The following is a 14,077-nucleotide window of genomic DNA, read 5'->3' on the forward strand; positions in this document are numbered from 1 at the left end:
CCGAGCGGTTCTAGGCGCGTTAGTCTGGAACCGCACGACGGCTACGGTCGCAGGTTCGAATGCTGCCTCGGGCATGGATGTGTGTGATGTCCTTAGGTTAGTTAGGTTTAAGTAGTTCTAAGTTCTAGGGGACTGATGTCGTTAGAAGTTAAGTCCCATAGTGCTCAGAGCCATTTGAACCATTTTTGAAGTGGGGGCATACGAGACTGTCGATGGTGATCCGCCTGTCTGTCTGTAGGCTGTCACTTTTCCCTCACTCAACACGCGAACGCAACAGGACAGAAAATCGCTGGCACTGGGACCAAATATCCCGCACCACGTAATGTGCAGGGACGTGCTGAGTATCCTAGGTTTCCTTCCTGAGAGCTGTCAAGCACGTTTTCCCTGATGTTTCAGCAGACCCCAATTTCGTTTCCGCTGTGTTGAGGTGGAATCTTCCCAAATAAATAAGGTTCATCACGCCTTCATGCGACACTCCGTGTCGACAGAAAGCGTCAATTTGTTTCCTGTAACAATAAAAATAATTTTAAAGCTGCATTTTACGTGCCCGATGTATAGAGCGGTCCCAACTTAGTATAGTGCGATATTCGTTTCATAGATATGTGTTAACATGGACGGTAAAACACGGAGAATAACCAGTTCTCCAACAGCGATTGAGCAGTGGTGCTGCATTACGGTTGCAGTAGTGCAGACCACGGCGAAGCGAGAGTCGTTGGTTATTCATTCTGTGGTGTCACCGTCAGACACCACACTTGCTAGGTGGTAGCCTTTAAATCGGCTGCGGTCCGTTAGTATACGTCGGACCCGCGTGTCGCCTCTGTCAGTGATTGCAGACCGAGCGCCGCCACACGGCAGGTCTAGAGAGACGTCCTAGCACTCGCCCCAGTTGTACAGCCGACATTGCTAGAGATGGTTCACTGACAAATTACGCTCTCATTTGCCGAGACGATAGTTAGCATAGCCTTCAGCTACGTCATTTGCTACGACCTAGCAAGGCGCCATTATCAATTGCTATTTATATTGTGATGCATGTACCGTCAGACCGATGTTCACCAATTATGGATTAAAGTTAAGTATTCCAGAAGCTACGTACCTTTTTTGCTAGTCTCAAGATATTGTCCTGTTCCAGGCCTCACGCCATCCTGCGTGAGCTTTAACGCGTGCCTTTCGGCTTCCCGTCATAGTGGCTTGGCTGTCTTGCCAAGTCACAACACATTCGTTTTAATGTCCCTGTTAATAAATATCGACAAAACGAATATCACACTAGACTAATGACAATGTAAAATTCTGCTTTAAAAACCATTTTGTTCGTAATGGAAAAAAAAAACTGATGCTTCCGTCTGGTGTCGCATGAGAGACGTGATGAATAGTATTTGTTTGGGCTGAGTCCAGCTACACATTGCAAAAACGAAACTTCGAATATCTACCTAAACTTCAGAGAAAACGATCCTAGCCGGCCGCTGTGGCCAAGCGTTTCTAGGCACTACAGTCTGGAGCCGCGCGACCGCTACGACGCAGGTTCGAATCCTGCCTCGGGCATGGATGTGTGTGTTGTCCTTAGGTCAGTTAGGTTTAAGTAGTTCTAAGTTTACACACTACTTAACCTAAATTATCCTAAGGACAAACACACACAGCCATGCCAGAGGGAGAACTCGAACCTCCGCCGGGGCCAGCAGCACAGTCCATGACTGCAGTGCCTGAGACCGCTCGGCTAATCCCGCGCGGCTTTAAATTACATCTCGCAAGCCTGTATCCTGTTTACCAGCGTTTGCTGTGCAATATACTCGCTATAACACTTGGTTTGCTTCTTAGTGGTAAATCCTTACTCCAAACCAGGCAGGAACTCACGTTCCACTAATGTCCTTTTCACTCCTCCCACTGTTTTCTATTACGCTCCTAACGTCATTGAACTTCCCACTTTCTTTTCCACACATCCATTGTTACTATCACGTTTTTCCTCATCACCAAAATAAGGTGCTAACCGGCTTTATATTGTTACATATGAATACCTGATTGAAATTTTGCTTTCCCCAACTACACCAGTATCCTCAAGTACCGGATGGAGAAGACAGAGGACGGACAACAACCGTGTCTAACACATTAATTGGTGAATCGGTTATTATAGGCCTTTTACCTTGTCTTTGGAATTAATTAAGAGAAAGGAAGCGTATCTGTAGCCAATATAACAGAAACAAAATGTCGTTCTATGCACACCTGACTAACCCAGAGGGTGGTAGACTTCCCACGTTGCCTCATTATTCTTGTTCTAGCCAGACATAATGAGGGGTCAGGGGCGGGCGCCAGAGATGTGTGCTGGCGATTGGCCGGCGCCGGCCAGCAGCAGGTGGTCCGACTTCCGGCCACGCACATCCGAGGCGCCACTGCGCCGCGGACAACTTCCGGCGCCATTCTTTTGTTCTGCCGCGAGACGTGGCGCCGCTCCGCGCCGGATAATGAGTCAGTTCCCACTCACGTCTAGCGGGCCGTTGCACTGCACTTGGCTGGGGTAGAGGAGAGGGTACACAAGTAAGGAGCCCTAAAAGCTCGAGCGCATATTGGAGAGACAAGGGGTCCCGAAATTCTAACGCCCTTGTAAAAGAGTACACAGTCTGTCAAAGTTCACCAGTTTGTCAAATTATTTGGCAGTAGGCGTCTTTTTTTTTTTTTTTTTTTTTTTGCGTGTTTGTCAAACATAAACCGCGTTTGACGTGTTCGAGAGAAGTTCTGATTGACGCAAGATTTGACAAGGTGGACATTGTTTGTGTTAATGTTCCGCTGCGCATATTTAGCGAGAAAGAGTTACGATTTTGGACTGTGCGGCTGGTCCTGGCAGAGGTTCGAGTCCTCCCTCGGGCATGGATGTGTGTGTTTGTCCTTATGATAATTTAATAATTTAGGTTAAGTAGTGTGTAAGCTTAGGGACTGATGACCTTAGCAGTTAAGTCCCATAAGATTTCACAAAAAAAAGTTATGATTTATCTCTGTTTCGTGATCAACGATAAAAATAAAAGAGCACTAGTAATTACCAAAATGGCGGAAGTGTTGCATTTCTAACAGTCGTATATTATGCAGAAAGACGTTAGAAAGAAAATCAATATTTTGCGCACAACATAAAAGCGAGAGAGCGATGAAATGAAAAATAAAAATCGAAAATACCCGGTTCTTCCACGGACGATGTATACAGGATGTTCTAAAAAAAAGGCAGAATACTTTGAAAGGTGGTAGTACTCATCGAAACAAGAAAAATGAGTTTATTAAAGATGGGTCTCGGAATGCATACTTTCAGCGATAAACACGTGTTTGCAGGAGGAGTTCAATGTGGTGTCCATTCATGACAGTGCACACTTCCGCCAGTCGGAGTGGCCGAGCGGTCCTAGGCGCTGCAGTCTGGAACCGCGCGACCGCTACGGTCGCAGGTACGAATCCTGCCCCGGGCATGGATGTGTGTGATGTCCTTAGGTTAGTTAGGCTTAAGTATTTCTAAGTTCTAGAGGACTGATGACCTCAGAAGTTAAGTCCCATAGTGCTCAGAGCCCTTTTTTTTCTTTTTTTTTGCACCCTTCCGTCCCCCACGGCGTAAGGAATGATGCACCCTTTCAGGTACGTCTGGTCGTCGTCGTTCCTGCTGGATAGCACTGAAAACGCGACACTGTAATGTCCGCACATCGCTGATTGCCACGGCGTAGACTAATTCCTTCAAGTGTCCCCATAACAAAGTCTAGGGGATTGAGGTCTGGGGTCCCACGTGTTTCCACGTCGTGGTTAATGACCTTTGAGCAGAGGATCACGTAAGGGATAGCAGATTTCCGCTGAAGTGTGCCTTCTTTTTCGGTGTGAGTGAAAAGTAATTCTAACAAGTCATTAAGAGTTTGGCTGTGCATTCGGAGAAAATTGATGCAATCATTAGGTTCTGAATGTAATATTTCCTTTAGCAGATTTTCATGGTTGTGTATATCTCTCGATTTCAATCACAAGCTGGCCCAGCGTATTGTTTTGTTTTTCTTCTTTGCACACAGTGCTAAAGTCAATTCAAGAAACGCTTTGTCTGCGTTGGTAGTCATTCCCACCAGTGTCAAAACGGTTTTGTTTTTGGAGAAGGTCCACCTTGTGCAAAACACCATTTCTGTTTCTATTTTCAGGACTGTATTTTGCTCTCAAAACATTCTATTTGTAAGCAAACACGGACAGAAAAACTTTAGCCTCAATATACCGGGTGATCAAAAAGTCAGTATAAATTTGAAAACTGAATAAATCACGGAATAATGTAGATAGAGAGGTACAAATTGACACACATGCTTGGAATGACATGGGGTTTTATTAGACTAAAAAAATACAAACGTTCAAAAATGTCCGACAGATGGCGCTTCATCTGATCAGAATAGCAATAATTAGCATAACAAAGTAAGACAAAGCAAAGATGATGTTCTTTACAGGAAATGCTCAATATGTCCACCATAATTCCTCAACAATAGCCGTAGTCGAGGAATAATGTTGTGAACAGCACTGTAAAGCATGTCCGGAGTTATGGTGAGGCATTGGCGTCGGATGTTGTTGTGGTGTCACCGCCAGACACCACACTTGCTAGGTGGTAGCCTTTAAATCGGCCGCGGTCCGTTAGTATACGTCGGACCCGCGTGTCACCACTATCAGTGATTGCAGACCGAGCGGTGCCACACGGCAGGTCTAGTCTAGAGAGACTCACTAGCACTCGCCCCAGTTGTACAGCCGACTTTGCTAGCGATGGTTCACTGTCTACATCCGTTCTCATCAGCCGAGACGAGAGTTTAGCTTAGCCTTCAGCTACGTCATTTGCTACGACCTAGCAAGGCGCCATATTCAGTTACTATAACCTGAACAGATAATATTGTGAATCATGTACCGTCAAGAGCGATGTTTATCATTAATGGATTAAAGTTAAGTATCAAACTTATTTCGCCCGCTTTCTGAATTCTCATTCCTTGTCATGTTCCAGACCTCACGTCAGTATAGTTCTTCCCTCCTCACGCCAGCCTGTGTGAGCTAAAACGCGTGCATTTCGGCCTCCTCTAGTAACACGGTGTTGGCTCTTCTGCCAACCCAACAGTTGTCTTTCAGCATCCCTAGAAATGTCGGTCGATCACGATACACTTAGGACTTCAGGTAACCCCAAAGCCAATAATCCCACGGACTGAGGTCTGGGGACCTGGGAGGCCAAGCATGACGAAAGTGGCGGCTGAGCACACGATCATCACGAAACGACGCGCGCAAGAGATCTTTCACGCGTCTAGCAATACTTTGTTTTTTTTTGTTTTTTTTTTGTTTGTCATTCCAAGCATGTGTGTCAATTTTTACCTCTCTATCTACATTATTCCGTGGTTTATTAAGTTTTCAAATTTATACTGACTTTTTGATCACCCGGTAATTAGTCTCAAAACATTTCGTACAGCGTGACATCTGCTTTAAAAGTGATGATAAATTTGACCAACCTTGTTGGTAAGTCTCCTCGCTTGTTTGACAAACCCTTCTTTGTTTTCGTGAGTCTACTGAACGGTCTGGTGCATACAGCTATAGATTCCTTCCCTGTGCAGCCTCTTAATCTCAGAGTAACACATGCGCCCAGCAACCTCAATTATTTGTTGAATATGTCTCCGTGTGTGTCCTCCCCAACAGTTTTACCCTTTACAGCCCCCTTCAGTACCATGGAAATCTTTCCTTCATGTCTTAACACATATCTTACCACCCTGGCCCATCTTCTTCTTGTCAACATTTTCCACATGTCCCTCTCCTAATTTCCTATCTAATCAGTCTGTCTAATTTCCAGCATCCTTCTATAATACCACATCTCAGACGCTCCAGTACTTGTCTTTTACTCTCAATTCATAGTGTATTCTCATTAGACTGGTCATTCCATTGAACAGATGCTACAACTCTTCCTCGTTTCCACTGAGGGTAGCAATATCATCAGCATATTTTATCACTGATATCCTTTCACTGGGAATGTTACTCCCACTCCTGAATTGTTATATTTCCGTCATTGGTCCTTCGATATACAGATTAAGCTGAAAGTACATCCCTATTTTATGATCTTTCTAATCTGAGGACTTCATTCTTGGTAATATAGAGAATCCTAAACCTGGTGCATATTGAAAAACGTATTGTACCGTGCCTGCGACTGTGTGGCACTACTAAAATTCTGAAAATATTTTCTGAACTGTTTTGAGATAACTGACACATATTGTGCCTCCACACGTTGGACCTGTGTTTTTGTAAATCACATCCAATGTCTCAGCAAAATTATGCCATCCTGCAAAGCTTGCGTATCTCTCAAATACAATTAAGCGTGAAGAAATCTCAGGATGAAAAAGGCCAGAAGTACCGTTTAATTACCTGGAAACCGATTACTGATATTCATCCTGAGATTCCTTCACTAATTGAGCTATTAATTACGTATCTGAGAAAAAAAATCTGGCCTGGTGCGCAAGTTCTAAAATACACGATGGATTTTCATTGTGACTATTAAAATTGGTTGTAATATTTTGTGTTTCTCGTGTAATGACATTGTTCCAAGGCATTATTTTCGTACATTTAAAACTAATTCGAAAGTATAACTTATTAACTTGTATGCTACTGAGGATTGCTCTGAATCTGTTAAATGTTCTGACTTTTTTTTTTTTTTAATAGAACTGACTTCCAAGCGATAGAGTAATTCATTGTCAATGTCACGCAATTTCATGTCAAAGATTTTATTTAAATTTTCAGCTCACGCAAACGTTATCAGTCCATTTCAATCTCTTAAGTTGTGTACTTCCAGACGAATGCTGGGACTATTTGTTTACTGAAGACAGACATATGGGACAGAAACACGCAATTAGATACTACGAAATACACGTGCGCCTTGCAGACGGCCTGATCTCGTCAAATATAGAACGAGGTTCTCACCGTGGGTGTGAGCTTATTCCTTTCGACAAAAATCTCTGGTCTGTCAGGTGATCTTTGCACTCGTTGTGGCGCAAGGTCCGACAACGCAATGGTCGTTTACAGGCAAAGCGCTTTCACAGTACTTTAGCGTATTCGGAAGGAACCACCGCGGAGTACGCTTGAAACAGCATGAGTACTGCCACTACCAATTTCGGTGGCTTGATAGTAATCCGCGCGTAGGCTGGTAATGTTACCCACTTTAATTAGAAACCTGTGGGCGTCTTGTTCGTTGAAGATACTAGATTCGACATTCCATTCACGAGACTCGTCGCTGTTGGGGCATTGTTTTAGAAAACTGCTCCACAATAGAAGTCTCCGAGGTACACGCGAATGCATCCACAGAGAATGAGCCCTAAATGCCAGAAAACCGGTTTGGCCGGGAGAAACAAAAACACTTCGCAACAATACGAGAGCGCACGCTGCCATCTGTTCAACCTGCTTCATCAACGAAACCATCTTCAAGTATAAATAAAGAGTTACTAATATGAAACAAGTTGTGCGAAGAGTAGACTTATTTCCCAAACACGATTGGAAAATATCCGCTGACATTTCCTGGTAATATGGCTGCTTTACGGGGTATGTCAAGTCGCAATTTCACACTAGTGTATGGGTTTGTTATTGATATTTCATCTGCTTCTTTCTCCTTTATACGGAGTGTTTGATTCTAAACCAAACGCGAGAACAGGGGACAATTAAATAAGGAAATAATTCTAACAACATGGGTGCGGAAACAAATGGCTTCCCTGATACGACGTATTACCACCAAGTACATGAACACCTTACAAGTCAGCTCAGCACAAAACCCTGAGGAACACCACATGCAATACTGGCTAAAACGCTGGTCAATTGCCAGTGCTATCAACAGTCCAGAAGAATTTTATTGACACATTATAACAGAGTCCCCGAGGATTCAAACTGCAAATATGCACTTGAGAACAAACACATTACAAGAGGGTTCAACATGGCCCTGTTCCTCTGACGGCAAGTCACATCTTGTCTCCCTCGTTGATGCCCATATTCAAAAATTCGAGGAGTGTTCCAAACGTAATGACAACCATCCACATTGCGTTCCTGGAGTTCATAAACATTATCAACAGGGCTGTAATACACCACAGCGTTTAAATGCCCCCACACAAAAGACCAACGGACTCAAATCGGTGGATCTGGCACGCTAAAGTATTGGCGAGCCAAGACCGGTAATTTGTCAAAACGCTGTTCACTAGTACTTAGATACTCTAAATGATGATAAAATCATATGAGAGCAGTTTATCACTTTGTAATTTAGACCTCTTTTTGGTGTTTCGAAATAAACGTACACTTAGAAATCATCGGTGTTATTACACTGTCATGATTGTACTCCTGCGTATACGTCGTGATGGGGTTGGTCTCCGGACCTACGTTTGTTACGATTGTTGTTACCTTGTTTGGTTATCCTCTACTGGCAGCTTTGTTTTTTACCTGTGCTAGTCAAACACCCTGTACTTAATTACTCTAAAATATAACAACACTTTAGTGTTAATTTTCAAATTTTCATCTTCCTCATACGGCAATGACAGTTCCGTAATACTCTGAAACCTGTTACGAGATTTAGATCTCGAGGCGCCAGTATCTTGGGTCTCAGACAGGCAACAAAAACTATATGAAGCATTTTCATTTTTTTAGAGAACATTTAAGAAAGTAGAGACGACAAAACCATTTTTACCTATATTCCGTATTCTGTCAGAAGTCAACATATCATAAATGACAAACGAAGTCTCATAGTAGCGAGACATATTTCCTGAAGAGTTGTATGTTAATTAAGGCGAACGCCAAGACGATTTCTCAGCTGTGCGGCGCTGACTCCATTCCCACCAAACTGGTGTTGTACCTCTAAAGGTACGAGAACATTTGTCAGCCGAACGGGTTGTTAGCTATTCGCGAGCTCGCTGTTCGCAACTGGGTCCGTGGCTCGCAGCTGCTCAGCCCGAGCCACCTGCTGTTTGATTTTCCGGCGAACACAAATTTCTATGCGCTCCACAGAAATGTAGTTCACAGATCGCTCTGCGCGTTTGTTATTTCCTCTAGCGGTTCAACAAGTTGTAGACTGTGCAAGGCACCTTATGGTGTGTGGTGGAGGGTACCTCTGGTCCACTACCGCTTCTCCCCTTCCCTGTACCACTCGCGACTGGCGTGTGGGAAGAATGGTAAATCTCTGGATGAGTTCTAATTTCTCCAATCCTTTCCGTATGGTTATCTTCCGAGACGTATATGGGAGAAAGTAAAACGTTCCCCGAGGCTTCCCGGGACGTGCTGTCTCGGAATTTCCTGATAGTAAAGCTCTCTGTGATGCACAACGCGTCTCTTGAAGCGTCTGCCTTAGGAGTTTGTTGAGTAACTTTGTAATGCTCTTGCCCCGTCTAAATGATTCCGTGGCGAAAGGCGCCGCCCTTTGTTTATGTCGTCTATTAAACCAACTGAGAAAGAATCCCAGACCGATGAGCAATACTCGAGAACCGTCGAACAAGTGTTCCGTAAATACACTCCTGGAAATTGAAATAAGAACACCGTGAATTCATTGTCCCAGGAAGGGGAAACTTTATTGACACATTCCTGGGGTCAGATACATCACATGATCACACTGACAGAACCACAGGCACATAGACACAGGCAACAGAGCATGCACAATGTCGGCACTAGTACAGTGTATATCCACCTTTCCCAGCAATGCAGGCTGCTATTCTCCCATGGAGACGATCGTAGAGATGCTGGATGTAGTCCTGTGGAACGGCTTGCCATGCCATTTCCACCTGGCGCCTCAGTTGGACCAGCGTTCGTGCTGGACGTGCAGACCGCGTGAGACGACGCTTCATCCAGTCCCAAACATGCTCAATGGGGGACAGATCCGGAGATCTTGCTGGCCAGGGTAGTTGACTTACACCTTCTAGAGCACGTTGGCTGGCACGGGATACATGCGGACGTGCATTGTCCTGTTGGAACAGCAAGTTCCCTTGCCGGTCTAGGAATGGTAGAACGATGGGTTCGATGACGGTTTGGATGTACCGTGCACTATTCAGTGTCCCCTCGACGATCACCAGTGGTGTACGGCCAGTGTAGGAGATCGCTCCCCACACCATGATGCCGGGTGTTGGCCCTGTGTGCCTCGGTCGTATGCAGTCCTGGTTGTGGCGCTCACCTGCACGGCGCCAAACACGCATACGACCATCATTGGCACCAAGGCAGGAGCGACTCTCATCGCTGAAGACGACACGTCTCCATTCGTCCCTCCATTCACACCTGTCGCGACACCACTGGAGGCGGGCTGCACGATGTTGGGGCGTGAGCGGAAGACGGCCTAACGGTGTGCGGGACCGTAGCCCAGCTTCATGGAGACGGTTGCGAATGGTCCTCGCCGATACCCCAGGAGCAACAGTGTCCCTAATTTGCTGGGAAGTGGCGGTGCGGTCCCCTACGGCACTGCGTAGGATCCTACGGTCTTGGCGTGCATCCGTGCGTCGCTGCGGTCCGGTCCCAGGTCGACGGGCACGTGCACCTTCCGCCGACCACTGGCGACAACATCGATGTACTGTGGAGACCTCACGCCCCACGTGTTGAGCAATTCGGCGGTACGTCCACCCGGCCTCCCGCATGCCCACTATACGCCCTCGCTCAAAGTCCGTCAACTGCACATACGGTTCACGTCCACGCTGTCGCGGCATGCTACCAGTGTGAAAGACTGCGATGGAGCTCCGTATGCCACGGCAAACTGGCTGACACTGACGGCGGCGGTGCACAAATGCTGCGCAGCTAGCGCCATTCGACGGCCAACACCGCGGTTCCTGGTGTGTCCGCTGTGCCGTGCGTGTGATCATTGCTTGTACAGCCCTCTCGCAGTGTCCGGAGCAAGTGTGGTGGGTCTGACACACCGGTGTCAATGTGTTCTTTTTTCCATTTCCAGGAGTGTAACTTCTTTCGTGGATGAATTACATTTCCATAGAAGCTTCCATCGAACTTCAGCCTGGAATCTGCTATTTCTGCAATTTATTTTGTGTGATCATTCCAATACCGGTCGCTCCTGATGGTCACTCACAGGTAATTTACGATAGTGACTGTTTACAGTGATTTGTCGCCACCGGTGTAGTGGAATACGTTACAGCCACTCCCTGCAATAATAATCAATCTTCTCCTGGTCTTCATGCGATTCTCTAATCTTCTCGCATTGCTACCTTCCTATAGACGACCAGATCATCTGCGAACAGCCTCATGGAGTTTTCGATGTTATCCACTAGATGATTTAGATCTTATTGTGAATATGAATGGTCCTAGCATGCTTTCTTATTTTACTCCTGAAATTACGTTTACATCCGTCTATTTTGTCCCGTTAAGGGCGATGTGTAACTGCAAGGAAGTCCTACATCTAGTCACAAATCTGGCCTGATACTCGGTGAGCTTGTATTTCTTTCACTGAGTTGCAGAGCGTAATTGAATTAAATGTCTTCCTGAGGCCAAGGAAAACATCATCAAAGTGAGTTCGTTCGCGGGCATGATGTCTCGATTGTACTCTGCAGATACTGGACTATAAAACGCATTATCTCCATTACAAATCTCAATAGGTAATGTCATTATAATGACATCCGTTCTGATGTCTATACTATCTTGTCCGAGAAGTATCTTGGTGACAATGACAGAAAGCTACGTGGGTGAATCCTGCAAAAATATTTATCTCGGCCTATTATATACTGCACCTATAAGCAACCACAGAGTTCAATAAGAACAAGGAATGCCAGAGGATGGGTAAACCCATAACTGCAAAACACGTAGAAATCACAATAAACCGAGCGTTGTTGCAATAAGATCTTTGAAATGAGATTGTAAACAAGGGAAACTCCAGCATTGGTCGTATAATTCTAAAACCGTTTCATTATTATTATTACATATCAATTTCAATCATAGAGCAATCATCCTCAGTGCAACACTAACTCCAGTGGAATCGTATAATCATGCACAAAATATAAGCTCGAACATGGGTATCCATCGTGAAAAACCTGCCAACTACCAAGTGAGATTTAAGATTTAGTTTGAATCTTACCCGCTAGTTGACATGTTCTTCACGATAAATACCCATATTTGAAGATATATTGTGCTCGATTATGTGCTGCACTGAAGGTGATCACTCTGATTGAAATCGATATCCAATAATAAAAAAAAGAAAAGGTTTTAAAATTACACGATCAATGCTAGAGTTTCCCTTGCTTAGAGTACTTCTTGTGTGATGGTGGTGCACAAACTTCGTAATGGAATCGGATCTTTGTAATAAGAAGCCTGTATGCACCAAAAAACAATATTTATTACTATCAGGCCAGTGAAATTAAAAGTTTTGTGTGTATCAGAAACTCTAATCTTGAAGAGTTTCAAACAAAGAATTACTAACGAGCCGTTACGATCCACAAAAAAGGAAATACGAGGGTTGGAACTTTAATAGTGGCAACTATTTATTTACAGCTCGTACAAAAAAGCTACGTGTTTCGGAGTTTTACTGACCTTAAAAGTAGTCATCAGCTCGTGTATAACTCGTTGCCGGCGATGTGGAAGTCGTAGGATACTCTTAGCAGTGCCAGTTGTGTTGACAGTTCGAGCGGCGCGATCTGTTGCCCGACAAATTTGTAGCAGTTCTGAAGCGAATACCGTGAAGTGTTTCCTTCGGTTTATAAATCGAGTTGAACTTATGAGGGCTTAAGTCAGGGGAGTGATATAGCACTTAGCAGCCCCATCAGTCAAACAAATCAGTAACAGCTTGCACTGTACGTGCTCGAGCATTGTCCTGAAAAATCATTGTCGGGTCCTGCAGAAAGTGTCATCACTTCTGTCTCTGTGCTGTTCATTTTTGGAACACAACCTACGACCAATAATTGTACGACACTGGACGACATCGGTCTATCACATCAACTTGTTTGCATACTTTTAGTTCGTATTAAGCTGTGTCTATGTCTGTAGAAAACAACAAAGACGCTGTGTGTCCGCCTTGATAAATTAAGACAAAAGAAAATGCTCGCAACGAGCTGTCATGTATTGAAATAAAACCTAAGATGAACAGTGGTGTGATTGGTACTAGCAGAGTATTTCGTATCAGTTGAATGTTAATAACTATCCACTGCAGAAATCTTGCTTCCAAACACATTTGCCAACAATGTTTCCTGTGATTGGGTGAGCCATTTAGCAGGTTCACAGCCTCATAACATGCATTTCCATGGCCACAACGAGTACATTCGCCTCGTTATGTGAGAAGGCGTTTTTCGTGAACTAACAACAACGCCGTGTTAAAGGATGGGACTACTCACCACTGTTGGAGGCGGCGGCGCACAGCAGCAGCGGCAAGTGTGTGGCCAGGATCAGCGAGAGGCGCCGTCGTCGTCCGAGCACGCCCCCCATGGCGGCGTCGCTTCGCCACTCAACACGTCGCACGGTCTCGCGTGTCACTCGGGGCGTCTCTCCACGGCGCGACCGCTCATGCCCACAGCCGACAACAGACTGAGCTCATGCAGCCGCGTGCTCCAGCTGCGGCCGGCGTTTCGCCCCCCACCACAGCACTCGGCCGCGCATGCGCTCTAGAGACCGGGACCCACCGGGCGTCCCGGCGACCGCCTGGAGCACTCGGCTCCCTTTGGGAGTCCCTTCTGTTTTTTGCCGATGGAGAATAAAACGCCGTAAACCCGCCACTCCGCTGTTTCTTCATCAATCACTTCGCGTTTCGGGGGGCTACGCTCTATCTTCAGGTAATACAAAACAAAGTATAGACTCTCTTGTGTCGGTCTCTGACACACGAGCCTCTTAGGATTAATAAACTTACGGTTTACATTCCCGTCTATCCAGGATCATAAAAAAAGTATGAGAAGATGCCGTAAAGGGATTATACATGATTAATCTTTTTTTGTATCCGCTGAAGATGAGTGCAAGTATTTGACATGCTACGAACTTAGCAAATAAAGGCACAATTGTAAATGAATAATTACCAACAAAATAAAATTTCAATTTCAACCTAACGTGTTTCATTTAGAAGACCTATCATTTCGTTTTTGTTGCCGCATAGCGTCTGTTTTTATTCAGTCAACATGATAAACGCAAAAAAGACTCGCACAAGCCAGGA

General features: G+C 45.1%; 1 protein-coding gene across 1 annotated transcript in view; it reads right to left on the bottom strand.

Moving 5' to 3' along the window:
* Positions 1-13,448, bottom strand: part of LOC124789467 (BMP and activin membrane-bound inhibitor homolog) — a 260,960-nt gene extending 247,512 nt beyond the window's left edge. The window contains exon 1 of the mRNA XM_047256835.1: positions 13,272-13,448. Within this exon, the coding sequence (XP_047112791.1) occupies positions 13,272-13,362 (91 nt within the window). The 5' untranslated portion in view covers positions 13,363-13,448. The remainder of the gene's footprint in view (positions 1-13,271) is intronic.
* Between the last annotated feature and the right edge of the window lie 629 nt (positions 13,449-14,077).

The sequence above is a fragment of the Schistocerca piceifrons genome, chromosome 3 (assembly GCF_021461385.2).
Source record: "Schistocerca piceifrons isolate TAMUIC-IGC-003096 chromosome 3, iqSchPice1.1, whole genome shotgun sequence".
In the NCBI taxonomy this organism is placed as follows: Eukaryota; Metazoa; Arthropoda; class Insecta; order Orthoptera; family Acrididae; genus Schistocerca; species Schistocerca piceifrons.